Consider the following 16,883-nt stretch of genomic DNA (forward strand, 5'->3'; position numbering starts at 1 on the left):
TATGGGCGGGGCAGCTGCTTTGTTAGATGGGACCAACAACCAAATAATTATAGTTTCCCTTTTTTAGCTGAAACAATGTCTCCATGTAAGTGAGGTTTAAATACAGGCAATTTTGTACATTAGAATCCTTTAGGCAGAACCTTTTCTGTCCCAGTGTGTCTTACTCATTTAAATGACCTGCCTAGAGGCAGATTCCAGGTGTGAGGTCTTACTGCTGCTTCAGAATTTCTTCATCTTTTACTATTTTCAGCACTGACATTTCCAGCATTCAATCTTAATTACATTTTATACAATTTTTTTAACATTTTAAAAAATATTTATTTTTGGCTGCGTTGGGTCATTGTTGCTGCGCACGGGGCTTTCTCTAGTTGTGGTGAGCGGGGTCTACTCTTCATTGCAGTGTGCAGGCTTGTCATTGCAGTGGCTTCTCTTGTTGCAGAGCACGGGCTCTAGGCACGGGGGCTTCCGTAGCTGTGGCTTGCGGACTCTAGAGCGCAGGCTCAGTAGTTCTGGCGCACAGGCTTAGTTGCTCCGCGGCATGTGGGGTCTTCCCAGACCAGGGCTCGAACCCGTGTCCCGTGCATCGGCAGGCGGATTCTTAACCACTGCGCTGCCAGGGAAGCCCACATTTTATATAATTTTATGTTCTTAATGTATTTCTTCAGATTCCTGCCTGACCAAAGTGACCTCAAAAAGGAGGGAAAATGGCTTCTGAATCTGAAACCTTGAATCCCAGTGCTCGGATAATGACCTTTTACCCGACTATGGAGGAGTTCCGGAACTTCAGTCGTTATATTGCCTACATTGAATCCCAAGGAGCTCATCGGGCTGGGCTGGCTAAGGTGGGGGACGGGGCCTTTGGGACTCAGGGTGGCAGTAAGATTTTTCCTAAATGAAGGCTGGAAGAACCGAGTTTTACTGAAAGGCAGGCTTGGTGGTAGTTGAATATTTGCTGTCCTATTTACAAGTTAATTCCTTTCGTTAACATCTGAAGTATCTCTTTTTAGGTTGGAGAAGAGCTGCTTAGAATGTTTAAAAGGGAGGAAGAGAGCAGTGTCCCAGGGCCAGCTGCTGTGGTGCTTCCATCTCTTGGTGGAGAAGGGTGTTTTCATCAATCCAACTTCTCTCGTTCTCGGTTTCAGTCTCATCCAGCACTCTGATAATAATTTGGCTTCCCATGTGAACTTTCTGTTAGATTGAGAGAGAATCAACTCTTCAACCTCCTGTCTTGGTGCCCAGATAAGATTCTGAGGCTGAGAATTCCGTACCTTAGATCATTGCAACTAGGCAGCTAGTTGGTAGCAGAACTGGATCAGGGCTAGCATGACAGTGTGACTTGCCGTGTTTGGGTGAGCATGGTTAAATCCACGTGACTTTTTAGTAGAATCGGCTGTTGGCCTGCACACTTCTTGGACTCTGACCAGCTTGTCAAGTTTCTGATCTCTTTGTTTCTTGTGTTCCCTACAGGTTGTTCCTCCAAAGGAGTGGAAGCCACGAGCGTCCTATGATGATATTGATGACCTGGTCATTCCTGCCCCGATCCAGCAGCTGGTGACTGGGCAGTCTGGCCTCTTTACTCAGTACAACATACAGAAGAAAGCCATGACTGTTCGAGAGTTCCGCAAGATAGCCAATAGCGATAAGTGAGTGAAAACACATTCCTTCCCACCTGTCCTAGCATCTGGGACCTAATATCTCATGTGCAAAGCAGTCGTCTCCAGGACTGCTGCCATCCCACTGAAGAACAATTTCCTCACCTCTACCATCTGTCTCTCTGTCCGCTCTTTACATGGAAGCGTTCCTCATGGCGGTACACAGTCACAGTCTAAACTTGTATATATTTTTACATAAAGTAATCCCATTGTTTTTCCTTCAAAAGTAGGATCATTTTCTGACTCTAATAATTTGCAAAGTTGCAAAGGGGAAACTTGGAGTTGGTTCAAGAGGAGCATTGGCCGGATGTATTGATACCACCCACTTATCAAAAAGTGGCCTTCGTAGTTTAAGTTAATCTCTTCCTTCTGGGTCCTCCTGTCTTTAATCATGTCAGACTCCTTACTACCCCTACAGATGCTATCTCATTTCCTTTGTGACATTAACCAAATGTGAGTGAACTACCAAGCTGGTTGGTGTTTTCTATCACTCCATCATCATCTGTATGTTCTTGTCTCTGTTGGAAACATCTTTGTTCAGGCCTGCTGTTTTCAGTTGTTTTCCTCTGCTGTTTTTAATATTTTGCTCTCATTACCTCAGATTTACAGAGAATAAGTTGTGTGTTCCCCTTGTTGGGCTGTGACTAGTCAGTCCTTCTTAATCCTCTTGCTTGGATCTTCTCCCTTCCCTTGTTACTTCTTCATTTTGTGGCTCCACAAGGGATTCCTCCCTCCCCCTTGCCTCTTCTCCTGAGCCTTTCTGGTCCGCGCATATCTTGGTTTCAGCCAGACGTTTTTGCGGCTCTGCCGTGGAGGCCCGGAGTAGAGCCTCAGCTTGCCAGGCTTCACACTTGGAGCGCTTTATCATCTCACATCAGGTCGCGCACTTTCTCCGTCTGTGCTCTGCCTTCTTTTCCTTTGACATAGCACAGTTCTAAATGTGGGCTTCCAATTTTATTGGCAGCCTACCTCTTAAAGCATCTTTATTGCTGGTCAACCTGCTGTCTAATGAGAGAATCTGTGTAAAAGCCTGTTGAAGAAGTGTGCCATGCTCTGCAGATGAGAGGCTGTGCCGTCTTCATGTCTGCTTCCTAGCTCTGCGCCATGCCAAGCACACTTGCTTTGTTTCACGTCGGGTTGGCCTCACTCAGGCCCCTGTGCCGTTCTTCCTGTCTCATCAACATATGGTAGGCCTTACCTTCTTTCAGGACACCTCTTTTTAAATCAGCCGGACCTATGTCTTTTCCCTTCATCTGAAATACAACCAATTCTTACCTTTGATTTCTGTCTGTGTGGTCAGCCAGCTTTAAGGAAACCCAGTAGGGTAGAAACCTAAACTTTTAAAGCAGATCAGTTGGAAGTAGAATTATTTGTATTTAAAGGGAACTTGAGAGTTCTAAACTTTATTATTTATTAGTTTAACATCAAAATGTAAGGCAGTATTTAAAGTAAGATTTTTTTTTTTCCCACTCATCTCATTATCTCCACACAGTTTCATTTTGGTCTTCCACTCCTTATCATGTTTTTTGGCCATTTGAGTTATAGTGTGCAGTTTCAAATACCTATTAGGTTTACACGTTACTCTTTTTAAATTGCGTAGTAATTTTTAAGTGGTTTGAATTTTTAAAAGATTTTTTGGGGAGTAAGTTTTCAGTATGTGATTATTGAGCTAAAGAGTACAGATATTTTTAATGGTATGTTGGGAGAGATATATATATATAATAGGGGTGTGTGTGTATTTGAGTGTGTGAGCATATGTATACACATGTATTTTGCTAAATGGAGCATTTGATGTGCAAAAACCTATTTTTTTTTTTTAATTAATTAATTAATTTATTTATTTATGGCTGTGTTGGGTCTTCGTTTCTGTGCGAGGGCTTTCTCTAGTTGCGGCAAGTGGGGGCCACTCTTCATCGCGGTGCGCGGGCCTCTCATTATCACGGCCTCTCTTGTTGCGGAGCACAGGCTCCAGACGCGCAGGCTCAGTAATTGTGGCTCACGGGCCCAGTTGCTCCGCGGCATGTGGTATCCTCCCAGACCAGGGCTCGAACCCATGTCCCCTGCATTGGCAGGCAGATTCTCAACCACTGCGCCACCAGGGAAGCCCCAAAAACCTATTTTTATGTTTTTAGGATTATTTTATATTTTTATTAAAATATTTGGTTTTCAGGCGTGATTATTTGTTGAATGTTAGCCACACTGCATAGGATGCTGGGAATGTAGCAGTGACAACTGAAGTGAGCCCTCTTGGAGACGCTTCCTTAGAGTGCAGGGAAGTGAATGCTGTTCCAGGGCCTCAGCTCTCCATGTGCTGGGTTTTGGTTGTCTGTGGATACATAGGGATTTGCAGTCTTGGTTCTCACAAGTTTGGAAACATATTTTCTCCCTGTGTGGCCAGGCCACTCCTGACGGGTGCAGTGTGTAGTTATAGTAGAGTCTCTTGAAAGAGTGGAGGATATCATTCTTAAGGAGGATGGGCTAACATCTTTGTGTACGTTACCTTTTTTGGGCCCAGAACCCACGAAGGGATGTTGAGGGAGTTACTGGGTACTGTATTGGAACCTTGAAGGCCAAGGTTATGTCTCGTTTATTTGAAATGTCTTGCTATCCCTGGAACAGGGGATTGTGTCTCGTGCCGTTCATAATGCCTCATGTATTTAGTCCCTTATAAGTGGCTAACACTTTTTTTTTTTTTTAACTTTTTTAAGGTACTGTACCCCACGCTATAGTGAATTTGAAGAGCTTGAACGGAAATACTGGAAAAATCTCACATTCAATCCCCCAATCTATGGTGCAGATGTGAATGGCACTCTCTATGAAAAGGTGAGACTTCCTGGGATCTCTATGCAGCATTTTTGCGATTTTGTAATTTAATACCATTTTCATCTGCCCAGCATGTAGTGGGCACCAAAAAGCTGTTTTGCTGAATGGGTGTCTGGACAAAGGAATGGCCCACCACCAGGTGATGGGCTGTGCCCAATTAATTGTGGGTAGTTTTGCATGTGACTGAATTTTATTTCTCCCACTCTACATGTGAATTGGATGATATGGTGTTCTTAGCAAGGGCTGTTAGAAGAGTCCGTGGGTGGTAGCTCCGATGAGTTCTAGAAAGGGTGGGATCACAGTAAATGAAATGTTGGGGGAGGGCAATGTGGTTTCTGAAGAAAAAAGATCACTGACCAATATAATGAAAGGGGTATATATTTAAGAAGAGAAACATATTTAGATTTTCAGAATCCTCAAACAAGATTCTGTAGCAAAAGCTGTTTTAACAAATTGCATTGGCTTAGGATTTAGTGCTTTTTGGCATAGAGAACAGCCTTAGATATGATACAAGGAAGAAATATTTGGGACTGTTTTTTGGATGATTAAAAAATCTGTAGGGTGTTTTAGGGATTATCACTCCGATTAATTTATTGTTTTTGTAAATTATTTGAAGGAAGACGTTTAAAAAGTGGATTCCAATTTTGTTGATGACAGCTTTTTTGAGTGGTGGGAAGTGAAGCTTGTAGGCATAAATCCAGAACGTACTTATAGGAAGTGGGCTCCTCGATGACCTTTACAGCTCAGGATAACATTGTAGACTTTTTACTGAAGACACTGCCCAGTGGAAATAAGGGCTAGATAAGTCACAAATTAGTACAGTTGATTCCCATGCTTTGTATTTTTTATGGTTTGAGAGTACTTTCCTCTTTTAAGTTTCTTTCTTTTTCTTTTTTTTTTAAATTAATTTATTTTTGGCTGCGTTGGGTCTTTGTTGCTGCGGACGGGCTTTCTCTAGTTGCGGCGAGCGGGTGCTACTCTTCGTTGCGGTGCATAGGCTTCTTTTTGCGGTGGCTCCTCTTGTTGCGGAGCATGGTCTCTGGGTGCGCGGACTTCAGTAGTTGTGGCACGTGGGCTCAGTAGTTGTGGCTTGCGGGCTATAGAGCGCAGGCTCAGTAGTTGTGGTGCACGGGCTTAGTTGCTCCGCGGCATGTGGGATCTTCCTGGACCATGGCCCGAACCTGTGTCCCCTGCATTGGCAGGCGGATTCTTAACCACTACACCACCAGGGAAGTCCTGACCTAAGTTTCTTTAGCTTCTGTGCGAACTCTTCTTCTTGGGTTTAGAACAGGTGGCTGTCCCTCCTTTTTCATCTTTCGTGTACTAGTGTTCAGTGTTGTTCACCAACTGGTGTTTGCCCTTCGGAGGTATAATGGCGTCGGTTCCAGTGGCAGCTCTGAGCAGCGAGTGAGGGGTGCTGTGGTCTTCAGGGCCATGCAGTTTCAACATTATTCCCAATCTTTGTTAGGAGTGACAGCTCACCTGTGACCTGCTCTGTGATTGGTGGGTTCAGAGCCTCAGTTTATATTCAGTATAACTTCCTCTGCAGCATGTTGATGAGTGGAATATTGGCCGGCTGAAAACAATCCTGGACTTGGTGGAAAAGGAGAGCGGGATTACCATTGAGGGCGTGAATACCCCATACCTGTACTTCGGCATGTGGAAGACATCCTTTGCCTGGCACACCGAAGACATGGACCTGTACAGCATCAATTACCTGCACTTCGGAGAACCCAAATCCTGGTAAAGTCGGCCTGCACTTGGCACTGGGGCTTCTCAGCTCTCATGTGCCCAGGGAACACCTTGGAATCAGGCAAAATGCAGATTCTGGTTTGGCAGGCTTAGGGTGGGACTGGTGTGTTACATTTTGTTCCAACTTTCAAGCAGTAAGGTGCTGTTTGAGCTCTGGTGCTCTCCCTCCCTTGGAGTAGCAGGCGTTAGCGGGCCCGGGCACTTGGTACCACAGTATGAAAACAGAAAGGGGCCTGAGTGACCGAGAGCCATGGGGGCTCTCCCACTGCTGTCTGGTTTCTTTTTCTGAACAGGCCTGAGGCATTTCTTAGAGGCAGACTTCCAAGACTGGAGTCACTTCTTCAGATGATAGAAAGCTTTCTTTTCCTCATGGAAAAAATATTTGGTGAGCAGCAGTGTGTGCTTTTCTCACGAGGGGACGCAGGACCACGCAGCGTCCGCTCCCTGCTCTCCACCGAGGCCGCAGCCTGGCTGGGGAGAAATCCGAGAAAGCTCTCTCGTTTCTTCCTGCGCCCACCCGTCTATCTCAGCATGTTAGCGAAGCTGCTGCCTTCAGCAAAGCAAAAGACAGATGAGGTGCCCAGCCTCACACAGATAGGGGACTGGTCCGGAGAGAGAGAAAGTGGGAGAAAAGCTCCGATGGGGAACAGTGGTTGTACTAGGTCCACACAGGAAGGTGTGTGAGCATGGGGACTAGAGAAGGCTCCCCTGGAAGAGGGGACAGCTGAGCCGAGAGCTCGCAGATGAGGACGTGGCTGGGTGGGGTGGTGGTGGCTTCGGAAGGGGGACTGAGGGAAGGGTGTCTGGGTGGTTGTAACAACACATGCAAAGACACTTGAGAGCGAGCACGGTGTCTTGAGTAACCAGAGGAAGGAAGTCCCTTGTGGTTTGCATGCTGTGCATGAGGACGGAGGAGCGAGGAGGCCAGAGGGGACCCCATGGCCAGGCCAGGGGGAGTCGTGGAAACTGTATCCATCTCCATTCCTTTCCGGTATCTTCAGCCGCATCCTTTCCCAGGGCTTTTCTTTTCTTCTGTCAGATGCTTTCCAGTTTCCAGTCTTGGAAGGGGGAAAACCCTTTTGAGCCTGTGATTACCCCCTAACTACTGTCCCAGTTCCTTCCTTAGGTGGCTAGACTTCTAGACTCTAGCTTTTGTGTCTTCACCATGTTTACTCTGAAGTTCCCTGAAATTGGACTTTCTGTTCTCGAGTCAAGAGGTTTTCTAGTTGCTATATACACTCTTTACGTCATCTGAAGTGGTTCCTTTAGAGACTTCTGTGCAAGGTTGCCTGATGGATCACAGAGTCCTTTAGGTGACAGACATTTTCCTCAGCTCCTCATCTGTTTTGTTGCATAAGAAAGCTATTTGGGATGGGAAGGTTTTGTTGTGGAATCATCTTTAGAATGCATTGTAAGGGTAAGTCAGACTCACTGTGAGTTCCCGAATATAAAGCTTAACAGTTGTGCAAAAGTTTTAAATAGTCTTCTATGTGTTTTTTATTTTTTCTGTTCGTTTTTTAATGAAGGGCAATTCCTATGGTGTCTAGATACCCACGGTGGTGGAGGAGTGAGCGGTTACTGGATAATCAGTACACGGTTGTGGAGACAAAGGGAAATGAGCTCAGCACATAGGGGCCAGGTCTCCGGTACCTGATCCATTGTCACCTCGTTTCCCATCTTCCTCCCTCTATCTCATCCCAGTTAGGCCCTTCAGGCTCTGCCAGGAGCACATTAATGCCACCCTCCTCCTTTTTTTTTTTTTAAACTTTTATTGCATGAACAACATTATAAAGGAGAGCAACACTGAGTGTGTACCATAAATCCTGGTTCATGGTAAATATTCAATAAATGTTAAATGAATGAATATAAAAGATAAAGTCGCTCACACTTCTGCGTGTGCTCTGCCCTCCTCTGCCCAAACAGTCTAATACTTCATTTCTCCAGATCCCTATCTAGTTCTCGTGGTTGGGAAGTTGAAAAGTCTGATATTTCAAGCTGTTCTGAAAGAGGGGACGAGCCCCTCTGCTCAGCGGCCGGTGCTTCTGTGTGCTTGCAGGTACTCCGTCCCGCCTGAGCACGGAAAGCGGCTGGAGCGCCTGGCCAAAGGTACGGGGTCCGCTCCGCTTGCTGGGTCAGACCTGCCTGTGAGCTGCGCTCATTGCTCTGAGGTGTCCACTTGCTGTGGTCCTTTCTCAGGCCCACGTGTGGGGAGTGAGCCAGACTGCCAGATCGGTTACACATCAGAGCGACTAAAATCAGAGCCTTTTCCCGCTTTGTCTTGGGAAGGGACTTACTAAGTCTTCGACTGTGTTTGCCTCAATTTTATCATGCATGGGTTTATTTGACCAGGGATAGTGTATTGGTCATATTGGGTCTGGTTCTTTTGCCAAAAACCCAAATCATCAAGTCAAAATTGAATTTTATGCTTTGGTTCTTTTAAGTGGACTCTAATAGATTTGAACCTCTACAGAGCCTGTTTCACAAGAGCTTGGGTCATGTGTGCTGTAGTTGTGTTACTAACAAAAGATTGAGTATCCCAGTGAATGGAGAAAGGCTCTAAATTGTTCAAAGGTCTTTGTGAGAACAGAGGCACCTGGGGCAATCCCCCAAACAGGATTTGATTAATCACCCATGTAACAGCCTACACGGGAGACAGCCCAGAGGTTCGTTGTAGAACCTTAGGATTGACCTGAAGCTAGAAGAATCTGTGGAGGTCACATTGGTGATTCATCTTCCTTATCATGTAGATGAGATGCACGGTGTGAGGTGACTCCAGGGTTACAGAGCCAGTGTGGGGCTGTGTATTAACTGTGCCCGTTTTCAATTAAACAGGCTTTTTCCCGGGCAGTGCTCAAAGCTGTGAGGCTTTTCTCCGCCATAAGATGACCTTGATTTCTCCTTTAATGCTGAAGAAATACGGAATTCCCTTTGACAAGGTGAGTGGATTTTGCACACAGCAGCCCTTGGCTTACACGGAAACCACCCTTTCTGGCGTGTGTTTCACAGAGGAGCTTTATTCTACTTGATTCTCTGTACCAGGTGTGGGCCAGGGCTAATCTGTATCATCCTTTGATCTCGAAGCATTAAAGGTGGGCTACCCCTTCCTGGTGCCAGAGGAGGGTCAAGCCCCCTTGAACAGTGTCATCTGGAGGAGTCATTAGTTACAGTCATGGTGTCTGATGTGTAGAGGCTTTGCATGTCACAGAAGACACCAAGTCCCCAGTGGTTTTGTGACCCATCCCTGGCCACTAAGCTCAGTTGTGGCAGAGCTGGAACACAACTTTCCAGGTCTCTAGACGCCTGCCGTTTGCTGCAGCTGCTTCCCGTTTGCTCTTGTTCAGGTGACTCAGGAAGCTGGAGAATTTATGATCACTTTCCCTTACGGGTACCATGCCGGCTTTAACCATGGCTTCAACTGTGCTGAGTCCACTAATTTTGCTACCCGGCGGTGGATCGAGTATGGCAAACAAGCTGTGCTGGTAAGTCCACTGGGTTTCCTTCACAATAACTTGTCTAAAAATGACTGGTTGAGCCAGCCAACCTTCTTAGATACACTGGCTGGTGATTAGAACATTTCTTTGAGCTGCTGGAATTCAGAAGCAGAGTGGTGGGGAATGTGCAAAAGTGCCAGCATCTTGTATTCACAAAGAATTTTAAAAGATTTGTTGAGATTTGAGTTGTATAAAATGAGGTTTCCATGCTTGAGTTCATTGAGCATTAAAACTACACCTACACACTGTGCTATTTCTTGCTTTAGCCACTCTGGGATTTCTCTGTCTAGGAGAAATCTTAAGGGCTTCCTTTTACATTAGGGAAGCAGCAGGGCTGGACGTTTGGCTGGGAGTAGACTCGCTCCTGTGCTCCTGGCTTGGATAGACAGCAGAGGGAAGGTGGACATTGACCATCCAGGGTCTAACGCTGAGCCTCATCTCTAACCGTTCTCCATGCGCCCTAGTTAGCGCCCAGGTTGACTCGCCCCAGTGCCATGTGTCCTCCACCCTTTTTTCCCTGCTTCCTTTCATGTGTGAAGGCTCTGCAAGGACGTTATGTCCTCAGCCTGTGAACCCAAACAATTCAGCCTTAATCCGTCTTGTGTCTTTTCCCATTCGGAGGGAGGAGATGGGAGGAGGGGGTCGGGGGAGGAGCAGGGAAAGTGTCTCACCTGGAGCTCCTCTGGCACCTTGCGACAGTGCTCCTGCAGAAAGGACATGGTGAAGATCTCCATGGATGTGTTTGTGAGGAAGTTCCAGCCAGAAAGGTACAAACTCTGGAAAGCTGGGAAGGACAGCACTGTCATCGACCACACTCTGCCCACGCCAGAAGCGGCCGAGTTTCTCAAGGAGAGTGAACTGGCCCCGAGAGCCCGGAAGGAGGAGGAGTGCCCGGAGGAGGACGACATGGAGGGGGTTGAGGATGGAGAGGAGGGTGACCTGAAGAGGAGGTAACCCTGCAGCCCTCGGGCCCAGCTGCCTGAGGGAGGCGTGTCTGGCAGCTCCCGTAGCCTGCCGAGAGGCTGCTTCTGAGTGGGGTGTTTGAGCACAGCTGAGGGAATGTTTTTCTTGGTACAGGCCCCAGAATCCTCAGTGAGGTGTTCAGGCGCTTCCTCATGGCTGCCACCCAAGGGTGGTAGCACCTCTACATGGGCCGTAGTCTGCTGGAGCAAGGCTCACGTGCGTGCGAGGGCATGGCTCCCTCTGAGCCAGAGAAGCCAGTTTTCTCATTGCCATTTGAGGGCTTTTTAAAAAATAAATTTATTTATTTATTAATTTATTATTATTTTTTTTATTTTTGACTGCGTTGGGTCTTTGTTGCTGCGCGTGGGCTTTCTCTAGTTGTGGAGAGTGGGGGCTACTCTTCGTTGCGGTGTGCGGGCTTCTCACTGCAGTGGCTTCTCTTGTTGTAGAGCACGGGCTTTAGGCGTACGGGCTTCAGTAGTTGTGGCACGTGGGCTCAGCAGTTGTGGCTCGCGGGCTCTAGGGCTCAGTAGTTGTGGCTCGCCGGCTCTAGAGTACGGGCTCAGTAGTTGTGGCTCGCGGGGCTCTAGAGCGTAGGCTCAGTAGTTGTGGCACACGGGCTTAGTTGCTCCGCGGCGTGTGGGATCTTCCCGGACCAGGGCTCAAACCTGTGTCCCCTGCATTGGTAAGCGGATTCTTAACCACTGCACCACCAGGGAAGTCCCCATTTGAGGGCTTTTTGAAAAGGAGAGAGTAGTGAAGGAAATGAGACGCGCAAGGGCAGGGGCCAGGGTCCTCGGTGTCTGAGCCGGAGCATCTGTCCTCAGGAGCGTTTCTCCTGGGCTGTGTGGGGAAGAAAGGAGGAACATTTATCGGGGACCTGCTATACACCAGGCGCTCTGGCAGGTGCTCAGCACACCTTTTCTTAAGCCTCATGTCAAACCTGTGAAGGGGGTGGTGACATCCCTATTTGCACTTGATGGAACAGGCTCAGGGAGGTGAGGTCCCTGGTCTCAGGTGGCACCGAAGTGTGAAGCAGGCCCTGGCCGTTGATTTTGGGTTGTGTGGGGAGGTGTTTGTGTAAGCAGATGTATCCTGGGGCTCTTAAAAAGTTTGCCCTCCTCCTTGCAGCCTGGCCAAGCACCGTATCGGGACAAAGAGGCACCGAGTTTGTCTTGAAATCCCACAGGAGGTGAGTCAGAGCGAGCTCTTCCCCAGGGAGGAGCTGGGCTCTGGACAGTACGATATGGCGGAGTGCCAGGCCGCCCTTGCTCCTGTGAGGCCCACCCACAGCTCCGTGCGCCAAGTTGAGGACGGTCTCACCTTCCCAGGTGAGTTGGTTATGGTATTTTTCCCCACAGCCCTGATCATTCTTTTCTGTGTGGGACGCCACATCAGTGCAGGGTCGCAGATGTGACAAAGGGGAGGCGGGTCTGTGAGCGGATGGTGTGATTGGAGTGTGGGAAGCGCTGTGGTTGGGGTCACCCGGGGTGGCTGAGGAACGTGGAGGAAAGGCCCCCGCCCACCCTCTGCCTGGTGAAGTGCCCGTGAATTAACTCTTACAGAGTAAGCAGCGATTTTCCAGGCAGACAGACTGGGGACGTCATAGAAGGGGCTTCCCTGATAGGAGGAGCAGGGGCCCAGGCCCGGAGACGTGCACAAGCATGAGCTCTTTGGGGAGCTGGCAGTGATTTCCTGTGATTTGAACAAGGAGTGGGAAGGGTGGGAGACAGGTGTGTCACAGGAGCGACCTGAGAAATGGGATGAGACGACGGGGGGACTGCCTACCGCCTGAGAGTTTGCTCATTGGGAGGCTTGAGAGGCTGTTTGTATTTTAGGAAAGGACAGTGCGGTCCAGTACAGTGTTTGAAAGCGTTCACTAGGTCGGTTGTTGAGGATAGATGTGTTAGGAAGGGGCTTGTATCAGTCTCGGGTCAGGCTTGGAGGATCTCTGCGTCGACAGGACCTCGGAGTGTCTGCTGAGAGCCAGTCAGCACTATGGACTTGGACCCTGGGGCCCTGCTGCCTTCTGTTGAGCGGTTTTTCTAGCCTGGCTTCTCTGGGTCTCTACTGAGCTGCAGGAGACTTATGAGGAAGTGACAGCTGCCACTTAACTGAGTGTCTGCTGTGTGCAAGGCTGTGCTCCCACCTTACACGTAGCAATCTTACTTAAGAACCCTGGAGAGAGGTGGTAGTATCCTCAAGTTACAGAGGATGAAACTGGAGGCCCAGAGAGGCTAAGCAGCTCGCCCCAGATCACACAGGGACCCTGTCGGTGGTGGAGTCAGAGTTCAGAGCCAGGCCTCACTTGCTGCCCATGTTCCTTGGTCTTGTCACTCTGCCTTTCTTGAAGTTCAGAAGCACAAGAGAAAGTGGGCTCTGTCCAATGTGTCTGTGTGTTTCAGATTATTCCGACTCCACCGAAGTCAAATTTGAAGAGCTTAAAAATGTCAAGCTGGAAGAGGAGGATGAGGAGGAGGAGGAGGAGGAGGAAGAGGAGGAAGATCAGGAAGGGGCTGCCTTGGACCTTTCTGTGAATCCGGTTTCTTTTGGGGGTCGCCTCGTCTTCTCAGGCTCCAAAAAGAAGTCATCTTCCAGCCTGGGCTCTGGTTCTTCACGGAATTCTATTTCTTCCGATTCAGAAACCAGTGAGCCTCTGTCCTGCCGAGCCCAGGGGCAAACGGGAGTCCTCACTGTGCACAGCTACGCCAAAGGGGACGACAGGGTCACCGCAGGAGAGTCATGCACGAGGAAGAAAGGGGGTGCCACCAGGAGCATCAACGAGCGGGAGTTGGCCGAGGTATGGGTGCTGGGTGGGGTGGGGGGCAGGGGGCCTCCTGTGTTGGGGAGGGAGGTGGTTCTGGGGCTGGGCTGCTGCAGAGTCCCAGATGGCAGGAGAGACCCTCAGGATGGACCGCCGGTCTGCAATTGTGTCAAGCAAAAGCCAGGTGGCAGTGGGTCACTTCAGCTTGTTCTTTTGCTCGGAGTTTCTTTCTCTTATCTCTGTGGGACTGTTGTTCCAAAGAATTGCCTTGCAGCCTCAGTGGCCGCCCTCGGTGGATCTTCAGCTGAGTTGGGTGCATCCTCTGCCCCTCCTGGCCTTAGGGGCCAGGATTAGAGTGGCAGTGGTTGCAGGGTTTGAGGGTTGGGGTGAGGTGCTCTTTCTTACCCTGGACTCCCCTGGGAGTTCTCCCTCTACCCCCCTCTTCATTCTTCCCCTCCCAGTATAACGCTGCTAACGCAGCATCGTTTTGGAGGCCAGGATGAACTCCAGAGCTGTAACCATGGACATGTCTGTTCAGGCTTCCTCTCAGGACATGCTGTTGCCAAAAGCTCTGTCTTTTGTTTGTTCTGTGTAGAAAGGCGTTTGGTGGGTCTGAGTGGGATACAGCAGGGCCACGTTGGGTGCAGCTGACTCAGGCCTGCCCTGGTGACCTGCTCTCTCCCCAGCCTCGCAGCCTATGGGTAAGTTGCAGCCCAGGCTGGGGGTGGAGTGGGGTCACTGGCAGGTAGTAGAAGTCAGCACAGACTTCCCCGTTCCCTTCCCTTCACCTTTGAAAAATTTATCATCTAAAAGTTTTTATTATGAAACATTTTAAAAGTATATGCAAATAGAATACTGTCACGAGCCCCACGTGTACCCTTGTTATTTTTTCATATTAACAATTGGCTTGTTGGCTTTATCTTTTCTTTGGCTGAAATACTAACACTTAAAATTCCTCTAGTTTTTTCAGCAGTGCCTTTCTGTGGTTGGTTTTTCCCCTTGTCTTGAACACCCGATGTAGTTTTTCTTTCTGCCTTCTCTGAATCTCGGGCTCAGTTTCTGTAGACCCCCTTTCTCCACCTGAAGGTCCCCCCTCCCTCTCACACGGCGTGTGGGTATCCACCGTACACCACTGTGCAGCCTTCTCGTTGCCTCTGATCGCCGCTCCCTCTGCCCTCCTGTGGCTGCTTCCGCAGGAGAGGGCTCTTCCGCTTGGAAACCAGAACCCCTTAGGTTCCCTGTGGCCGCATCCCAGCCATCCTTCCCAAAGCTCTGTGCCCTCTTGTGCATCCTGCTGTCTCTGCAGGCCACGCTGTCCTTCTCTTGCCCTGTCCTCCTGACTTGCTTTCCTCCAGCTGAATTCACAACCACAGAAGCCGCTAACAATAGCAAGGACTTACTAGACACTTGAATGCGTTGTTCAGACCACATGTTACTGCTGACGCAATCTTAACCACAGAGTCAAGTTTTTGGTGGCTTTTTTTTTTTTGGTGGTGGGAGCAATACATAAATAACAGCCATCTTTTTTCCTCCCAAATTAGGAACCAGTTAAGTTATGGATACAGGAGGTGGGCACATGGCACTCAGAATGCTGCTTTGTTACCAGTTAAAATGGTTGAAGAGAGTGGCTTCTAACCCGTGGCCGAATAGCCCTGCCGCTCATTTACCCTCAATTAGACAGATGACCCACCTAGTCACAGGCGGCCCTGGACGACTCAGGCCCCTCTCACAGCGGCAGAGAGTTTCCCACTCACCTTCTGTGTGTTGTGCACACAGGAATGCACTGCCTCTGCAAAAGGCAGATGCCAGAAAATGAAAGCCAGGACTCCTCCCACGGGAATATGCTGGGAGAGGAGGCTTCTCTCTGACACGCCTCTCTCGTGCAACCCCTGCCCCAAAACCGTAGCGTGTCTTCTTGGTTCTTTTTTGTTTGTGTGTGGACCTCAGCTGCAGCCTGATGGTAATAACTTCTCCGCTCTGTCACCTGCCATCTCTCCCACCTCTCCCCTTGACATGCTGGCGTCCTCTTCGCTTTACTCTGTAATGGTTTGTACGCCTGCTCTGGGCTAGGACTGTGCCTTCAAGGAGCTCATAGTCTAGGCAAATAGATGCGAGCAGGGAATTCTAGTACCTGGTGATGAGCATTGCAGCACAAGTGGAAGAGTTAGCAGCTCGGCCTGGGGTTGGGGTGAGGAGGCAGAGAGACAGCAGGGGAAGGAGCTTAGCGGGAGCACGCTGGGAGGATGGGATGAAATTGGAGCGGGAATCTAGGGGAGGAGAGGGTTCTGTTTGGTGCTGGGGGCTCCTGCCAGGGTCAGAGCAGGTCGGGGGTCCACAGTGGTTTTGTTGGTCTCAGGCATATGGGATGAGAAGGCCTTGGGAGGTGCAGGTGGGCCGTGTCAGGAGCCGGGTCCTGGAGTTCTGAGGCTCTTTGACTTGAGAGTCGGGGTGGGGGGCTGTGGAAGTTTCCCTGCCATGTGTTTTTGGAGATTGAAGATTTCTATAACACGTTTTTTAATACACAAAGATGCATATGGTATAATACAGTAAACTACAAATACTCATCGTCAAGATCTAACAGTTGTCAATATTTTGCCACGTTTACTTCATCTGTCCTTTTTTTTTTTTTTTCCTTCTTTGTGGCTGTGCAACTTGTGGGATCTTAGTTCCCTGACCAGGGATTGAACCTCTGGCACAGTGAAAGCGCTGAGTCCTAACTACTGGACCGCCAGGGAAGTCCCCAACTGTCCTTTTTTTATTTGCTGAAGTATTTTATAGCAAATCCGGATGTCATGTGATTTCTTCCCTACTTCAGTGTGTATCTCTAAACAATACGGGTGTTTTCTTAATCACCATGCTGTTTTATACCTAACAAAATTACAGAAATTCTGTAGCATCATCTAATACCCAGTTCACAATCAAATTTCCGCAGTAGTCTGAACAAAATTTATTTTACAGTAGGTTTGTTTGAATCAAGATTTAATTAATCTTACATCTTATGTCTGTTCATTATGTCTCTTAAGTCTGCCTTAATCTAGAGCAGTGCCCCTCTGTCCACCTGCCACTGACTCACTCAAAGAAACTGTCAGTTGTTCTTTGGATTGCCCAGTGAAGCGTTTTTTAAGCTTTGCATTGATGTCTTGAAAGATCATTTTGGAAGCAGTATAAAGGTTTTTTGGGGAAGAAGGAGGCAAAATTAGAAACAGCAGAGGTTCTCTTGAAGATGGAATTATAGATGATTTTCACTTCCTGCATTTATAAATTGTTTGAATACTTTTTATGAATACGTGTTATTTTTATAATCAAATACTTCTCCTTTAGGACAGGAGGAAAAATGGTTTGCAAGAGGGAAATCAGTTTGGAACCTGTTCCTTTAGTCTGAGAGGTGGTGAGGACCTGAGCCGTGAGGTGGTGGCGGGGGTGGATGGGGGGAGCTGG

At 48.5% G+C, this 16,883-nt stretch overlaps 1 protein-coding gene across 8 annotated transcripts in view; it reads left to right on the forward strand.

Annotated features, from left to right (window-relative positions):
• KDM4A (lysine demethylase 4A) overlaps positions 1 to 16,883 on the forward strand; it is a 41,901-nt gene that overhangs the window by 2,126 nt on the left and 22,892 nt on the right. For 4 of the 8 annotated variants that reach the window (XM_036859111.1, XM_036859121.1, XM_036859109.1 and 1 more), the window contains 10 exons: positions 666 to 842; positions 1,468 to 1,643; positions 4,361 to 4,475; positions 6,025 to 6,218; positions 8,284 to 8,333; positions 9,060 to 9,163; positions 9,569 to 9,706; positions 10,418 to 10,668; positions 11,813 to 12,012; positions 13,087 to 13,481. In XM_036859111.1, coding sequence (XP_036715006.1) covers positions 705 to 842; positions 1,468 to 1,643; positions 4,361 to 4,475; positions 6,025 to 6,218; positions 8,284 to 8,333; positions 9,060 to 9,163; positions 9,569 to 9,706; positions 10,418 to 10,668; positions 11,813 to 12,012; positions 13,087 to 13,481 — 1,761 coding nt within the window. In that variant the 5' untranslated portion in view covers positions 666 to 704. Of the gene's footprint in view, positions 1 to 665; positions 843 to 1,467; positions 1,644 to 4,360; positions 4,476 to 6,024; positions 6,219 to 8,283; positions 8,334 to 9,059; positions 9,164 to 9,568; positions 9,707 to 10,039; positions 10,352 to 10,417; positions 10,669 to 11,812; positions 12,013 to 13,086; positions 13,482 to 16,883 lie in introns of those variants that run through there. The other 4 variants (XM_036859112.1, XM_036859113.1, XM_036859137.1 and 1 more) reach the window with 3 other exon arrangements.

This window comes from Balaenoptera musculus, chromosome 1 (genome assembly GCF_009873245.2).
Source record: "Balaenoptera musculus isolate JJ_BM4_2016_0621 chromosome 1, mBalMus1.pri.v3, whole genome shotgun sequence".
In the NCBI taxonomy this organism is placed as follows: domain Eukaryota; kingdom Metazoa; phylum Chordata; class Mammalia; order Artiodactyla; family Balaenopteridae; genus Balaenoptera; species Balaenoptera musculus.